This window comes from Pinus tabuliformis, chromosome 3_2 (genome assembly GCF_031772625.1).
Source record: "Pinus tabuliformis cultivar Carrire ecotype Pingquan chromosome 3_2, CPIR1, whole genome shotgun sequence".
NCBI classification, from domain to species: Eukaryota; Viridiplantae; Streptophyta; class Pinopsida; order Pinales; family Pinaceae; genus Pinus; species Pinus tabuliformis.
In genome coordinates this window covers 429,996,372-430,011,290 of record NC_142302.1, presented here as the reverse complement: position 1 = coordinate 430,011,290, position 14,919 = coordinate 429,996,372, and the positions used below count along the sequence as shown (strand labels likewise).

General features: G+C 39.0%; 1 protein-coding gene across 3 annotated transcripts in view; it reads left to right on the top strand.

The window, feature by feature from the left end:
* Positions 1-14,919, top strand: part of LOC149181162 (Pseudouridine synthase family protein) — a 294,463-nt gene that overhangs the window by 117,938 nt on the left and 161,606 nt on the right. Inside the window, exons 3-4 of one of the 3 annotated variants that reach the window (XM_089416472.1) lie at positions 7,832-7,966; positions 13,199-13,252. In XM_089416472.1, coding sequence (XP_089272598.1) covers positions 7,832-7,966; positions 13,199-13,252 — 189 coding nt within the window. The remainder of the gene's footprint in view (positions 1-7,831; positions 7,967-13,198; positions 13,253-14,919) is intronic. The other 2 variants (XM_089416473.1, XM_089416474.1) reach the window with 2 other exon arrangements.

The following is a 14,919-nucleotide window of genomic DNA, read 5'->3' as shown; positions in this document are numbered from 1 at the left end:
ATAACATATCCTATTCATCACAATTTCTGTTATGTAATTAAGCTTTTCAGAAATAACAGAGAAAGGAAACAATGATTAAACACATAAACTGAAGAAAAACATCACCATTTCGTACACCACATGAATCCTGTGAAGAATGTCCTTGTATTATTGATGCTTCCAACAACTTGGAAATTACAATTCACAGAGGAAAATTATATTCAACAATCAACCCGTAATACTTCAAACAATGAAGTATTTATAAAAATAATTACAAAATCGCTGTCTCAACTGACAGTGTATTATTAGCATTATCCTAAACAATAAAATCGATCTTTTGCAGAATCATAGGCAAGGTGGACAACTGCATGAAGAGGTGGCTCTGTTTTGGTGGATTCGGTTGCTGAATCAGCCTATAACTGTGCTGCACTGGCTGATGTGCTGACTGATATTCTTACTGTGTTCGAGTTGCCTTTAATCCAATAAATCACATAGTTCCTCCCACCTTTTTTCATCTGGAATGGTTAACTTAATTACCCTTTGGTAAATCTCATCAGCCTCAGTATACTTTGCAAATGTTGGCTTTACTGTGAAGACATGTTTTACCTCATGTTTTGAAGATTTTCTACTGCATTTTTTAATGTTGCTCTTCATTGGATCTCAATCCCGCAAGAAATCAAACATCTTTAGCACTGTTAGCAACAACCGAACTGCACTCATGGAGATGTAATATAGATTAACCCTTCTGGATGTGCTCTGTTGAACGAATACTAAAACTTCATTTAACATGTATGAAGGGCTCTCGAGTAGACCCGGAAAATCTCACTAGGTGGGGTGTACTATCTCTTACACATACATAGAAGATCTCAAGTAGATCTCTCTATTATGTCACCCATCTAACCATAATTTAAAAAGGTAGGGACTCCTAACGTTTAGGGAATTGCTAAAAGGTTAGAGACGAAACAAAACGAAACAAATTGTTTGGAGAATATAATGGGATCCACAATCTAACACTAGCCTCCTTCCTCAGTTTTCACTTTTGGCCTTTGTTTGGAAGTTTGTTGTGACAAGGATGCCATCCACTGGACAATAAGATTTTGAAACTCATGTCCTGAAGCCTTAATAGATGATCTTGTAGTCTCGTTGACTCATGTTGGTGTTGAGATTTGTAGCTTGAGAGGTACTCCAAACCCTAGGCTAGTGGGTTTTGGAGGAATGGGCACACAAATATGGTTTGCGGGCTTAGAACCCAAGCTTGGGGTTTTGTACCCAAAGATGTGGGGCCAAAACCATGAGGAGAATTGATGATTTGACCTATGGAGATGATGGAGAATCCTAAAAGGAACTGGGAGCCACGAAAATCATCGAGATCGGAGGTCTACAAGTGAAAATATTATTTTTTATATGTTTAGGTGGGCTAATTTGTCTACAAGTTAGGTCAGCTTGGAGTTAGAGGTTTCCTTTGGAGGGCTGTTCGATCCCCACATGAAACATATAAATAAGAGACCTTGTGAGACCTCATTCACTCATCCAAGTGAAAACACATCAAGGAAATCTCTGATTTAGCCGCAGAAGGAAGACGACTCCAAGCGAAGGTGAGGAGGAGCAAGGTAGCATCTCTTCTAGATTGTTTTGGAGGGCCGAGTTCCATAGGCAGGAGGCCGAGGCATTTGGAGGAGATCTGGGCAGATTCTATGCACAAATTTGGTGTGTTCTTCCTCTGTTTAACAGCCATAGATGTCTGTGTATATTGCAGGAGTCTATGTGTCTCTTGGAGAGGGCCGAAAGGCCTAGGAGTATCCACATACTAGGTCGCATGCACAACAGTCCAAGCATAGGGATTGGAGGAGCACAAAAAGGGCTGATTTGTCTCTGAAATAGGGCCGCAGGGATCTGAGAATAGTGCATAAGGTTGTGTCTTTTTTGGAGAGGGCTGAGAGGCCTAGGAGGTGCCCTCATACCAGGGCACAATAGAAGAAGGGTCAGCGCAGTGATTTCAGAGGAGAATGCAGGTTTGTTGGAGTGTGTGCAGCAGTGTTTTAGGGCTGACGTATGCCCTAACTAGGACTGTTCAACTCAGAGATATGTGCATAGTTGCCAAGGACAGAGAGAAGAAAAGGTATGGTTTGTTTCTTCTTGTTGATGGTGTTTTACTAGAGGATGTGGTGTTCTAGTTTAGGACAGTGTTGGAGCAGCCAAAAGAGCAGGAGTTAGGAGGGCTATAGTGGCTTGCTCCATGCCCTAAGTGCTGGTCATTGAAGGACAAATGAGCTGCTAGAAGAGGCAGAATTGAGTGAGCTTAGGACTAATTCTTGAAGGATGAAGAAAGGAGTCCAAGGGAGCAGATCACATGAGCCTAAGTTCATTGTTGGAGAAGAACATTTGACAGTGATAGGTGGCAGCACTCCGTGCCCTAAGTGTGTCTTCATTGGGCAACATAGGAAGGCACAAGTGGGAAGCAAGTCCCTAAGAGTTGTGTCCTTAAAGGACTAAGGAGCAGCTAGAGGGCAAGAAGTCCCAAAGGAGCTGAGGAGCAGCAATGAGCAGTTGAGAGTTCTTCACAAACAGAGTTGTGAACAACTTGACAGGAGTCTCGATGTGTTGATGCGTTGAAGGATGAACGATCAGCTAGAGAGCAGTTGGAGCCTTGTTCAGTGACCTAATGGAGCTGTTTCATTGATAGAGGCAGATTGGAGTTGCTGCAGATCGGAGCCAAAGAATCGGGCAAATGTGTTCAGGGTACGGCAATGTAACAGGAATCGGCGAGTACTCGCGATTCCCAATCTGATCACCCATGAAACGATCCGATCCGAAACTCTGCGAGTCAAATTGCGTTGACCGAGTTTGACTCGTGGTCAATGCGAGTTTGACTCGTGAGTCTGCCGATTTTTCCGATTTCCCCAATATTGCTGAGTCCCGCCAGTTCTGGGTTTAGGGTTTATCGGGTTTCGGGTTGTCGCTTTATCGGACCACCGTCGACGCCGCAGAGCCATTCCACCGTCGATGCCGCAGAGCCATTCCACCGTCGACGCCGCAGAGCCATTCCACCGTCCACGACGCCGCAGACTCGTAGAGAAGCCGACGGGAATTGCAGAGATTAATCCTCCAATTGATGCTGTAATCAGAACAGGAATTCTTACCTCGTTAATTTCCTGCGAAGGGCAGACACACCGAAGCTTCAGGTAACGATTGTCCACGACTCCACGGACCACAACACAGTCTTTCACAACTCTGATGCTTTTGACAGATTCCTACAGAAAGCGTGATAATGGAGATGTCGAATTATAATATAAAGCATCATTCACTAAAGCACTAATCTATACTCTCAAGCCTGAAGTATCCTCTACAAGAAACTGCGTCCCTCACATAGATTTGAAGCCACTATGTTTCTCATCTGAAGTATCTTGGCACTTGTACATTGTTCCAGATCTTGCAATTTGAGTTGTTATAAGATATTGAAGCCCTAGGCAGCGAACTATTCAGTAAAAGTTACTGCGGTATTATTTCGCTTGCTTATCATAACCAAGAAAGGGTTTGGTCGAACAAAAGGTATAGCAGGGTAGTCACCAATATTGATCTGGCAGTCAGTACTTCAGTTGAACATTCATAGGCAATACTATTAGCTTTTCAACAAAATCAAACTAATCTTCTACAATATGTTTCAGTTGAAGCAGGCTCTCAACAGTTAAGGTTTTGAAGGGTTACGATATTGAAAATGTTGTAGCATATCCCTGCAAGAAGTTTTGTACAACATGAAGAAGATCTTCATCAAGTCTAGGCTGTATCTAGCAGCAACCCCATCATTTTTCAGAGTTGCTCCATTGTTGCCATAGTCTGGTGGAAAGATGACATTTCTATTTTTTTTAGAATAACAGTGATCCCCAATACTGCTCCATAAGTTATAACTTATAACAGTGATCCTCACACCTATCTATCTCCTAGTAGGCTAGTACATTAGAATACTGCTCCATAACAGTGATCCTCACTCGCCTTTTGCATAGTCTCTATAATATATATGTTTAGTTGTTTACTGACATCTGTCTTCATTTAATTTTTTAGATTTCTAGCATATTTTAAATTTTTGGATCATTTTTAAATTTGATTTTTTATTGTCTTTCATAGGAGCCACAAATTAAATAGAAGCCACGACTCCAAATCTTAACAGAAGCCACAAATTAAACACAAGTCCAAAACAACAACAATGCCGAGGGAGAAGGACTTTGCTTGGGCTTATTGTGACAAGATTCCCGGAGACCCCAGGCTCCTTTGTAAATTTTGCAAAGCGAAATGTAGTGGAGGCATTTATAGATTCAAGTTCCACCTTGCACAAATACTTGGCCATGATATAGGTCTTTGCAACAAGGTTGACGATAATGTCAAACACCAAGCAACCTTGGCCATTGATATGTTGAGTCAGCATAATGCCAAGAAAGCAAAGCAAAATAGTGAAATAGGAACTCTTGGAGTTGATGGTTTTTCTACCACTAGCCCCTTGTCACCTCACTCTGTTGAATTCTTAATGCCGTTCCCAAGTTTCCCAAACATGCCTCCAAGGCCAAGACAAACTCAAGGCCAAATGAGTCCTTCCTTCAACACTAGAGGTGGAAACATAAACACCTTTTTTGCTCCCCGCACAAAACTCGGTTCCCAACCTACCTTGGATGCCACTGGTTGGGAAAAAAATATCCATAGTCAGGCAAGGAAGGCCATTGCTAACTTTTGGTACTATTCTGACATATCTTTCCACTGTGCCAGAAGTCCTTATTGGCAAGCTATGATTGATGCAATTGCTATTGCAGGTACAAGGTTCAAAGCCCCTACATCAGAGAGCCTTAGGACATATATGTTGTTAGAGAGTGTTGAAGATGTCACGCTTGTGCTAGCTGAGTTTTGTTCATCATGGGTAGAAACAGGGTGCACCATCATGAGTGATGGATGGACAAATCAGAGGAATAGAACTTTAATAAGTTTCCTTGTATCTTGTCCCGTAGGCACAATGTTTCTCAAATCAGTGGATGCTTCAGACAAGGTTAAGACTGCCCAACTTATCTGTGAAATGATGGAGGAAGTTGTTCAAGAAGTGGGAGAAGAACATGTTGTACAAATTGTCACCGATAATGCAGCGAATTATATGGCGCTGGTAGACTTTTTGAGATTAGGCACCCCACTATTTTTTGGACCCCTTGTGCTGCCCATTGCATAGATTTAATGCTTGAGGACATTGGTAAGCTTCATTGGATACATGAGGTTGTGGAGAAGGCAAAATCCATAACCAAATACCTATACAACCACACTATTGTCCTAAACACGATGAGAAAATACACTGAAGGTAAAGAAATTGTTCGACCTGCAGTGACTAGATTTGCAACAAATTTCATATCTTTGCAATCTGTGGTTGAGCAAAAGATAAATCTAAAGAGGATGTTCTTGGGACCTGAGTGGATGGCATCTAAACATTCCAAGACCCTTGAAGGCATCGAAATTGTTGCACTTGTGTTTAATGATGGTTTCTGGAAAGATGCCGAAGAGATTATTGCTGTGACGGAGTCCCTTGTTAGAGTTCTCAGGTACTTCAAGTCTTTTAACTTTTTCATTTTTAAAATTTCATTTCAAGCTTCTTTTTATTTACAATGTTTCATGTTTCTTTAAATTTGAATGCTTGAACTTTCAGGATGGTTGATGGTGACAAACTTGCTATGGGTTACATTTATGAGGCGATGGATCTCGCAAAGGAGGCCATCAAAAGAAGATATGGGGATGATGAGACAAAGTATATGCCTCTTTGGGACATTATAGATGCACGTTGGGATAGGCAATTGCATTCCCCCTTACATGCTGCTGGGTACTTCTTAAACCCACAATATTTTTATGATAAGAGCAAATTTAATGAGGATGGGGAGGTTGGCAGAGGACTTATGACATGCATGGAAAGGTGCTTCCCTGATCCAGAACATCAAAGTCGTGTCTTTTCCCAACTACAAGATTATAGGGCGCCATCTAAATTGTTTGCCTATACCAGTGCTATAAGAGAAAGGTCTAAGATGTTGCCAGGTACCCAGCTTGAAGGCTTCATCAATTCATTAAATTTGTTTAAACTTTATTTTGTATGTTAAATGTTATATTAAATTTCATTTTCTTTTTAAGTTTTTACTATTTAGTACTTCTACTCACAAACCCTTACCACTTGCTAGGTCTTTGGTGGCAAAACTTTGGTAGTGATACGCCAGATTTGAAGAGATTTGCCATTCAAATCTTAAACCAAGCATGTAGTGATTCAGGTTGTGAATGCAACTGGAGCATGTTTGAGAAAATACATTCTAAGAAGCGCAACCGATTGACACAAAAATGCTTGAATGACCTTGTATTTGTCCATTAAAATCTATGACTTCGCAACAAACAAATACTAGGTGAGACTCAAGAGCTTGAATTTGAAGGTTTCATAATCTAGTTCGTACTTTAAAGTTCAAACTTCAAACTTCAAAGTGAAACTTTAATTCACATTTCAATGTCTCATGATAATGACAGGTATGGATCATTCACCAATTGACCTTGAAGAGATAGATTTGCAAACTACAAATGCGGCAGACAGGGTCCAATTAGAGGAGCCTCCTCTTTTAAGTCTTCATGACTTGGAGAACTTTGAGAGTCAAGCAAGCGAAGGAGTGGAAGGAATCGCTTCTAGTTCTCACTCTTAAGAGTCTTAGACTCTTAGTTGCTGATTTTTTTCTGATTATTATGCAGTTTTTTGTAAACATTTAGAAGCATATGCTTCTAAGTTCTGTTTCTATGTACTATGTAGTCACTGGTTAGAACTTAGGACTCAGGAGTCAAGAATCAGTGCTTTGGATCATGTTTGGACTCATAACATATATGAGATACTTATTCATTCATGATATTTTGAACATCTATTGATATTATGCATTGTTTGGACATGCCTTTACCGAGTATTAATGAAAAATGTTTTTTTTTTTTTTAAATTCAATATATGTGTATATTTTTATTTAATGAATTCAGCGATTTTTTGCCGATTTTTTGCTGATCCGATTAAAACTCTTCGCTCTTTTGCCTCGCCGATTATTGCTGATTCCGAGTCTGGTAACATTGGGGTACGGCCGAGGGGAGCTGAGAGAGCACGCTACATAAGCCAGCTGGTCAGTGTATCTTGTTAAGGCAGTTTGGTTGTCATAGTTGTTGAAACCAAGTCCTAGTTGTAGTCTTGTATCAGTGGATGTATGAGGGCCATTATCCCTGGATATGAGAGCCCTAAACAGTGGAATTATTAGTTTGTTAATATAACAAAGTTGGGCAGTTAAAAATTGTACAAGTTTGTCTATATTTGTGCATGTGTTGATTTACTGCTATTTATTGTTCCGCTGTGCAAAGTAGTTTGTTGTGATACTTGGATTGGTAGCATCAGTGATCGTAAGATTCTAACCTAGATTCCAGTATCATGGAAAAATTACAATTGGTTCTTGTTTGGTTCCTTCTATTTGATTTTAGCTTTGTTCTTTTCTCTTTCTCAATTTAGTTCATCAGTGATCAGCATTTAGTTGTTATAATGATATTCTGCTACTAATAGTCACATCATTCTCATATTTGAATGCCCACATTTTGGAGAGCTATAGAGGGTACATTGTGGCCTTCTTTTGACCGCCTTCCCTTTGCACGACCTTGGACCTTTGAACCAATGCAGCCTTGTTTAATTCTTAAAGTTAAGCAATGCAGTTTCTTGTTTTGCATGCTAGCTGTTAAGTTTTCCTTGTGGCTTTCATACTTATTGACTGCATGAAATTGGTCAATCTGAATTTCTTCTTATCTATTAAACTAATTATTATTGTTTCTTATTGCATAGGATGCGGGAGTACATGCATTGGCAAATGTATGCCATGTAGATGTCGAGCGCATCAGTAAGCGGAAGCCTGGTGAAGTGGTAACCAGAGCTAATGTCCTTAGGATATATGACATACTCGTTCTTTACTTTGTTCAAGTGTGTTTGCATACAAAATCCTTTTTTGTTAGAGGATGTTTTGTGCATTGCTTTTCACTTTTGAGGGTGTGTGCAATGTTCATATTAAATTAATGGATGTTCATTGCATCTCACGAAATAATATCCATAAACTTTAGGGGTAAGTGGTTATTTCAGTACCATGTCTGTTCGTCTTTTTGTCATAGCTTATTTAAGATGTTGGTTGCTGTCATTAAAGAAAGTGGTCTATGTTGTCTGCAACTTGATTTGGTTGCTGATTATTTATTTAGTTCTCTAATGTTTAATTTCAAGGCCACTGTTATAGTGCATTATCTCTCGAGTGCTTGGGTACAAGATGGCGTCTTTTTCAAAATGGTCTTCTCAAACCTTGTATAACCATTTTTTTTAAAGGTTGCAGTTTTCTCAAATTTGAAATTTCCCTTACATGTATACAAAGGTGACTGACTTCCCTCTAATTATATTCAAGCCATTGAAAAAGATTCTTTCAAATTCACTTGAGATCGCAGTCAAGCATTTAAATACCATATTTAACAAGATCTTCAAAGGTCCCTTTTAAAACCAGGATTCCATTATCATTTTGTACTGTAGTCATCACATATTTCTTCTCTACACAAGATTGATTGATTTTTAATTTTATTAATGTCCATAATTGCCAAAATTGAAGTTGTGAGCAGGCCAAGGAATATAATGTATCCAACCAGCTTTTAAGCCATGAATGGAGAAGGGCTTATGGTCCCTCGCAGTGTTGAAAATATCGGTATCGGCAAAATATTGGCGAGGGTCCAGAAAATATCTTATTGGCAATATCGGCGAAAATATTGGCAAATATCGACAAGCATAAAAAATGCATAATATATTCATTTTTTTCAGATTTTTAAACATATAAAGCAATAACAACATGAAATAAACACATTGGCACATAAATATGAAGAAAGCACTGATATATATGATATCAAATAGAAATGATACATCAAAGGCGATACCAAATCCTGCTGATCCCTGATAATTGTCCATTCAAGGATTCAAATGTGGAGAACCAATACAAAATAACATCACATATATAAAGTATCTCATCATCATGAGTTATATGTAGCATAACAAATAAAACTAGCAGCTATCTATCTGAAATCACTGCCCTCTCCCCCTTTTATGGGAAAACATGATGGGCTGTTTGCCAGGTCTGCCCCTAGTAGTAGAAGGCCCTGACCCTGCCTCTGCACCTAATGTCAAATAATGAGTGCTAGGTATGGCGCTATGTTCTCCTATATCTATAGCAGATGGTGTTGATGCTGATGCTCCCACAGTGTCCTCCTCCTCCTCCTCTTGCTCCTCCTCCGAGTGCTGCTGCTCCTCCGTGTCCTCCTCCTCTTGCTGCGCCTATTCTAATGGATCATCTGCCACTGGCTCTAACCATGAAGGTGACTCCTCCAAGATGGGCTCCTCAGACTCCACCCTCCACTGAGACAATACATCAATATTGTCTAAGGAAATGGCATCTGGATCCATTGGTGATTCTATTTGCCTCACTCGAAGTCGGATGTTGTAATGCACATATACTAAATCATTGAGGCGTGCGAACTCCAACCTGTAAGAGTGTCAAAAAACTAATGAGTCTTGACTCTTGACTCTTGAGTCTTGACACTTGAAAGTTGAAGGTCATAAATTAAAAATTAAAAATTACAATAAGTGTAATTGCTCAACTGAAGGCTGGAGCTCAAAGTTATACCTGTTGCACTTTTTTGCGTGTATTTTCTCAAATACACTCCAATTGCGCTCACACCCTGAAGAGCTACATGTTTGACTCAAGATTCGTATGGCCAATTTCTGCAAATTTGGTGCCCTTGCACCATAGCTTCGCCACCAAATATCTACAACAAAATAATGAAATAAAAAATTCAAAAACTTAAAACATAATTAAACTTTCAAATAAAATTTACATAATTGAATTTAAAAAAAATAGAATTATAAGTAAGGAAATTCTAAATTGAAAATTCTAATTTCTAATGAGTGATGACTTGTCACTTACGTGGCATGAAGAGGGTCCTTTTCCTAATAGCATCATCAAAGCCAAATAGGCCAACACAATCCCGATAATACTGTATCTCGCGATTGATTTTGCTACGAAGCTCAGGATCAGGTACCATCCTCTGAATACAGGAATGGAGCCCTTCCATCACCTCGCCATCAAAATCAAAGCCGCATTTGTATGAAAATGCGGGGTTGAGGAAGAGTGCTGCTGCATGAATGGGTCGATGAAGCATCCCTGTCCACCGACTATTAATCACATCCCATAACATCATCTGCCTATCAAGGCCAACAGAACCCTTGTCTGCATAATAAGAACGAATGGCCTCCCATAAATGCTTCTCCCATAAATGTGAGATTCAGATATGTTTGCCTGGAGGGCCAAATGGCCTCAGAAATTTGTTTCAGCAACATCCTCAAAATTGGCCATGAAATGTATGCTGATTTGCCTCAAATTAGGTCAGGAAGGAAGCCGAATAGCCTTAGAAGATGCTCAAACCTAGCGAAGACCCAACAGCAAAAGATAGAAAATATTTCACCCAAAATTCTCCCTGAGATTTGACCCTCTTCAAGCTTGGCGTGACTACTCAAAAGGCCACAAATGGACACAAAGATATCACGTTGAATGCCTCAGAAGTTTGGTGACTCACATTGAATGGCCTCAAAAGATGCTCAAACCTAGCGAAGACCCAACAACAAAAGATAGAAAATATTTCACCTAAAATTCTTCCTCAAATTCGACCTTTCTTCAAGCTTGGTGTGACTACTAAAAAAACCGCAGATAGACACAGAGATATCACATTGAATGCCTATTAAGCTCTTCAATAAAAGTTCTTTTTGGCCCCATGAATTAAACAATTATTTAGCCAATTGTTGAGCTGTCACATCATCTAATTTTAGGGACTTTGACCACAAGAAGGGGGCTCCAACTTTGATTGAGCATATAGCTTCATTCATGAGGAGTCATGAGGAGTTCCACCTATCGTTAGATTGGCATGATGAGGATCATTGAATGAAGGGGATCCTGACCCTAAAGACCCTGATCTTCCTTGTCATTTTTGTCATCGAAAGCGGTGCTACTTTTGGTTGTTGCTTGGGTTGACATCAATGACAACCATGGTTCAACAATTGTTGGGCATTGGATAATCCATTGCTTCCCGTGTGTTTTGTGACATGTGCTTAACCGCCTCTTGAGGATCCGTTAACTTTGGGGATGCGTCCATTTACTAAGACCTGCCAGTTTTGGTGTAATGACAATCGTGATACCAACAAGTGGTATGAAAGCCAAAGGTCTCGAGTTCGAAACACTCTCGGTTCGCACTGGGGGGAGATTGTTGGGAATTGGATAATCTAGCGCTCCTCGTGTGCTTTGTGACATGTGCTTAACCGCCTCTCGACGATTCGTTAACTTTAGAGACGTGTCCGTTTACTATCACCTGCGGTTTTTGGTATAATGACAATCGTGATACCAACACAAAAATCACTCAATTGTGGTTTAGATTGCTTTTTTTATCATATCATTGGTAAAATCACCACAAAACTTGTGTTTGGGGAAGCCCTAGGCCCTAAGGCTGTACACCCATCAATTAGCTCTATATTGCTGCACTAATCATATTTCCAAGTGTTTTGAAGCTACTTATAGGTCGTGGAAATAATTTACAATGGTTGGGAGTGATTGGTTGCTAACCCTTGCCTTTGGATACGTGAAAACGAAGATAAAATCTTCTGTATCCATTGAAGTTGATCTAAAGAGGTTTATCTTTGACTAATTATTTCTATTAGATCATACATTGGCTGTCCAAAATTTTTTGCAGGTTTGATCATTGTTTTTGGTCAAGTCAATTTTCAGCCCTCATGGTTGTGGGGTTATTTCTGGGTTCACAAAAGGCTATTTTCAGGCCCCTAAAGTGGCCTTTTGCTTGTTGTTTTGCTGCACTCTTCAAAAATATTAAAGTTATAGGTTTGAACAAGTATTTTGATTTATAGCCATATAGAACAGGTACAATAGCTCTATTTTGTCTTCTATTGTGGTAAGAAGCTAGCATACTCAATTTGTGGTGTTTTAAGCTTATTTTCTTAGCATATTGAGTAATTTCTCACTGCTGCTCTGCAATATTAGTTCGCTGTTGCATCATAAAGCAGATCAGAATTTGGTCATTTAACCAACTCCTCCCTCTTCTATATATTTCATTTAGGCACTGGTCTATCCTATCTTGGTTGAGTTGTTGTGTGTAGGGATACTGCCCATGGCAGTTAGTGAGAGTTGGCATAAAGCGAGAAGAATATGCTAAGGTGACATTGGGCATACTCCTGAGTCCTAATAGTGCTTACCGTGTAGCAGTCTTGGTTGAACTTTGCTAACACTATTAATTTGAGTGGTAACAACCCTAGCTAACATTATTTTTATGTATAAAAGAAAAATTTTATTCATAAAAGTTTCTGACAACTGTTCTTAAGGAAATGACTCTCCATGCTCTTTAGATAGAGATCGTGGACCAACAGTGTATAAGCAATGGATTGATATTGCTGTCAGAATGAAGGAGAATATGAACCATCAGATCACTTTATTTCTATAACATATCAAGACTATTGGATTACACAATTACAAATGCATACTAAAGAAACACACTAAACAAAGACACTTTTACCTAAAGTCAAATTAGACCAAGCTGATCTTAACTAACTCCTAAGTGTGTAAATATTCTAACATTTATTGCAAGGTGCATGCATGAAATATGACAAATGGAATTTGAATTAGGTTTTGGATCCATTACTAGTCATTTGAATTATGGATTCTAGTATCTTTATTAGAATCTAAGAGTCCTTGTTGACTTTCTCTATCTTTCATTTATTGTATTGATTTCTAAGGTGGAGCTGTAGAAAATTGACAATTGAAACCGGAAAACTTAATCTGTAGAATCATTTTTTTCTTGGAATACATTATATACTGCCTTGTTGGAACATCATGGGTTTTTTGAATTCATTTTCTAAGATTTTTGTTAATTAGAACTATCTTTTATCAGCGTTTTATTTTGCAGCTTCTTCTGCTAGTAAGTTTGTGTGCGAGTATATTAATGTAATCCTGCCAAAACTTCTTGATGTTTACTATCATTTTGTTGGAAATGAGTAAACAACTAGTACATGCCTAAAGTTACTGGTATCCTTTTCTCATGTGGTTTGACAATATAGTATGTGTGCTCGATGCAGTTACCTCCACATGAGCCTGAAGTCGTGAAAAGAGCTGTGAATCACTTTTTACAGGTATGCTTGTTTTGGTTGCTTTAGGATCAATATAGTAATCATCTTTCTGTTATCTTTGAATAACATATAATTTTAGTACAGCTGTAGTAGTTGTGCCAGTTTTATGAAATACGTGCTCACAAAGACTGTACAAGCTGCAAATGCTTCCAAAGTCATATCTCTTGGACTTGGGAATGACACAGCCTGTAGAAGTGTAAGAGCATTACTTGGACTCGGTAAATGTTTGGGAAAAAACTCAAAAAAGTACTAAAAGAATAGCGTAGTCATTTTTTAATTTTATTTTTCATTTGCTGCAAATATTCAGAAATTTCATGGCTTGGATGATTTATAACTCCAAAGCTCATCTTATCAATGTTTTACCCCATCACATCAACCGGAAAACCTCAAAAATAGTCTAAATCCAGCTGCAATATGCATGTGGATTGTTTTATGTGAAGTTTTCTGCCTGTATAGAACACAAGTTATAGGCTGAAAATATTTTTCGTGTCAGATTATTTTTTGTATTGTCGGTTGAGTCAGTGAGTTGGACATGGCAAATTTTGACAAATCTCACCAAGTTTGGTCAAACTCACCAACCTTTGGTCATACTCTACAAGTGTTGGAGAGTTCAGTCAATGTTGACCAAATCTTCTATTCCCAAGGAAACAAACTAGGCTTGTTATTTATTTGAGTTGAGTAGATTCTACTGAGATCACAAGTGGAAAGAGGGGATTGAATGTAACCAAAGTGGCAGCTGCAAAACCTGCAGTAAGAGTAAAGAGAGCAAAGCCAGCACTAAAGAAGTGCACTAGCTGAACCAAAAGTGTGCTAGAGGGAGAAATATGTGCAAGAATGGGTGCACTATACATGAGATACACAATTGTATATAAAAGAGAAAATGTGCCAACCGCAAGAGAATGCCAGTGATGTAGTTCTTGTAGGCTATAAAATTTTATTTGAGAGGCTTAGCTCAATTATTCACAAATGAAATAGATCTGCTCACAAGTATGTCCATCATAAATTCATGCTCTTCATCGCATGTATGCTAGGTGTGGTCTCCTAGAGTGGATGTGTCACTCAACAATCATGTGTAAGGGCTCTTGAAGTGAAATGTTCTGTCCAAAAGGTGCGAAATTTCAAACCCATGTGTCATATCATCTCATAAAGGTACAAGATCCCTTTGGAAGGTGCCACATCATCTCCAATAAGGTCCTAGGATGTCTTAACAAGGCTGTTGTGTCATTATCATGCCCAACATCCTCCAAAAGAAGTGGAATAACCTCAATCAAGTGTCTAAGAAGCCTCCTTAATGTCCTTCGATGGATTCAAGGCTTATATCAATGTCATATCCATGCAAAGTACATTGTCCAAGGAGGGGCTCCAAGTGTCCAAATGTGACCATTAATTTGAGGCATGTACCCAAATCAATGCAATAAAGAAAGTGAATCATGTCATATGTAAACGCCACTAGGTAGATCTCATTAGGTATCATCTTAAAACCTCTTCCCGATAACATTGGGAAATTGCGAGTTTTTCAACTCGCCGATGTTATTGGCCGAGTTTTTCAAACTTGAAAAACTCACGATAAACTCGCGATTCGATCCAAAAAATTGGGACTCTTTTCTGGGTCTCGTAAAATTTGGGGAAAGTCTGATTTTTTAACTCATTTTGCACTCAATCCTTTACGA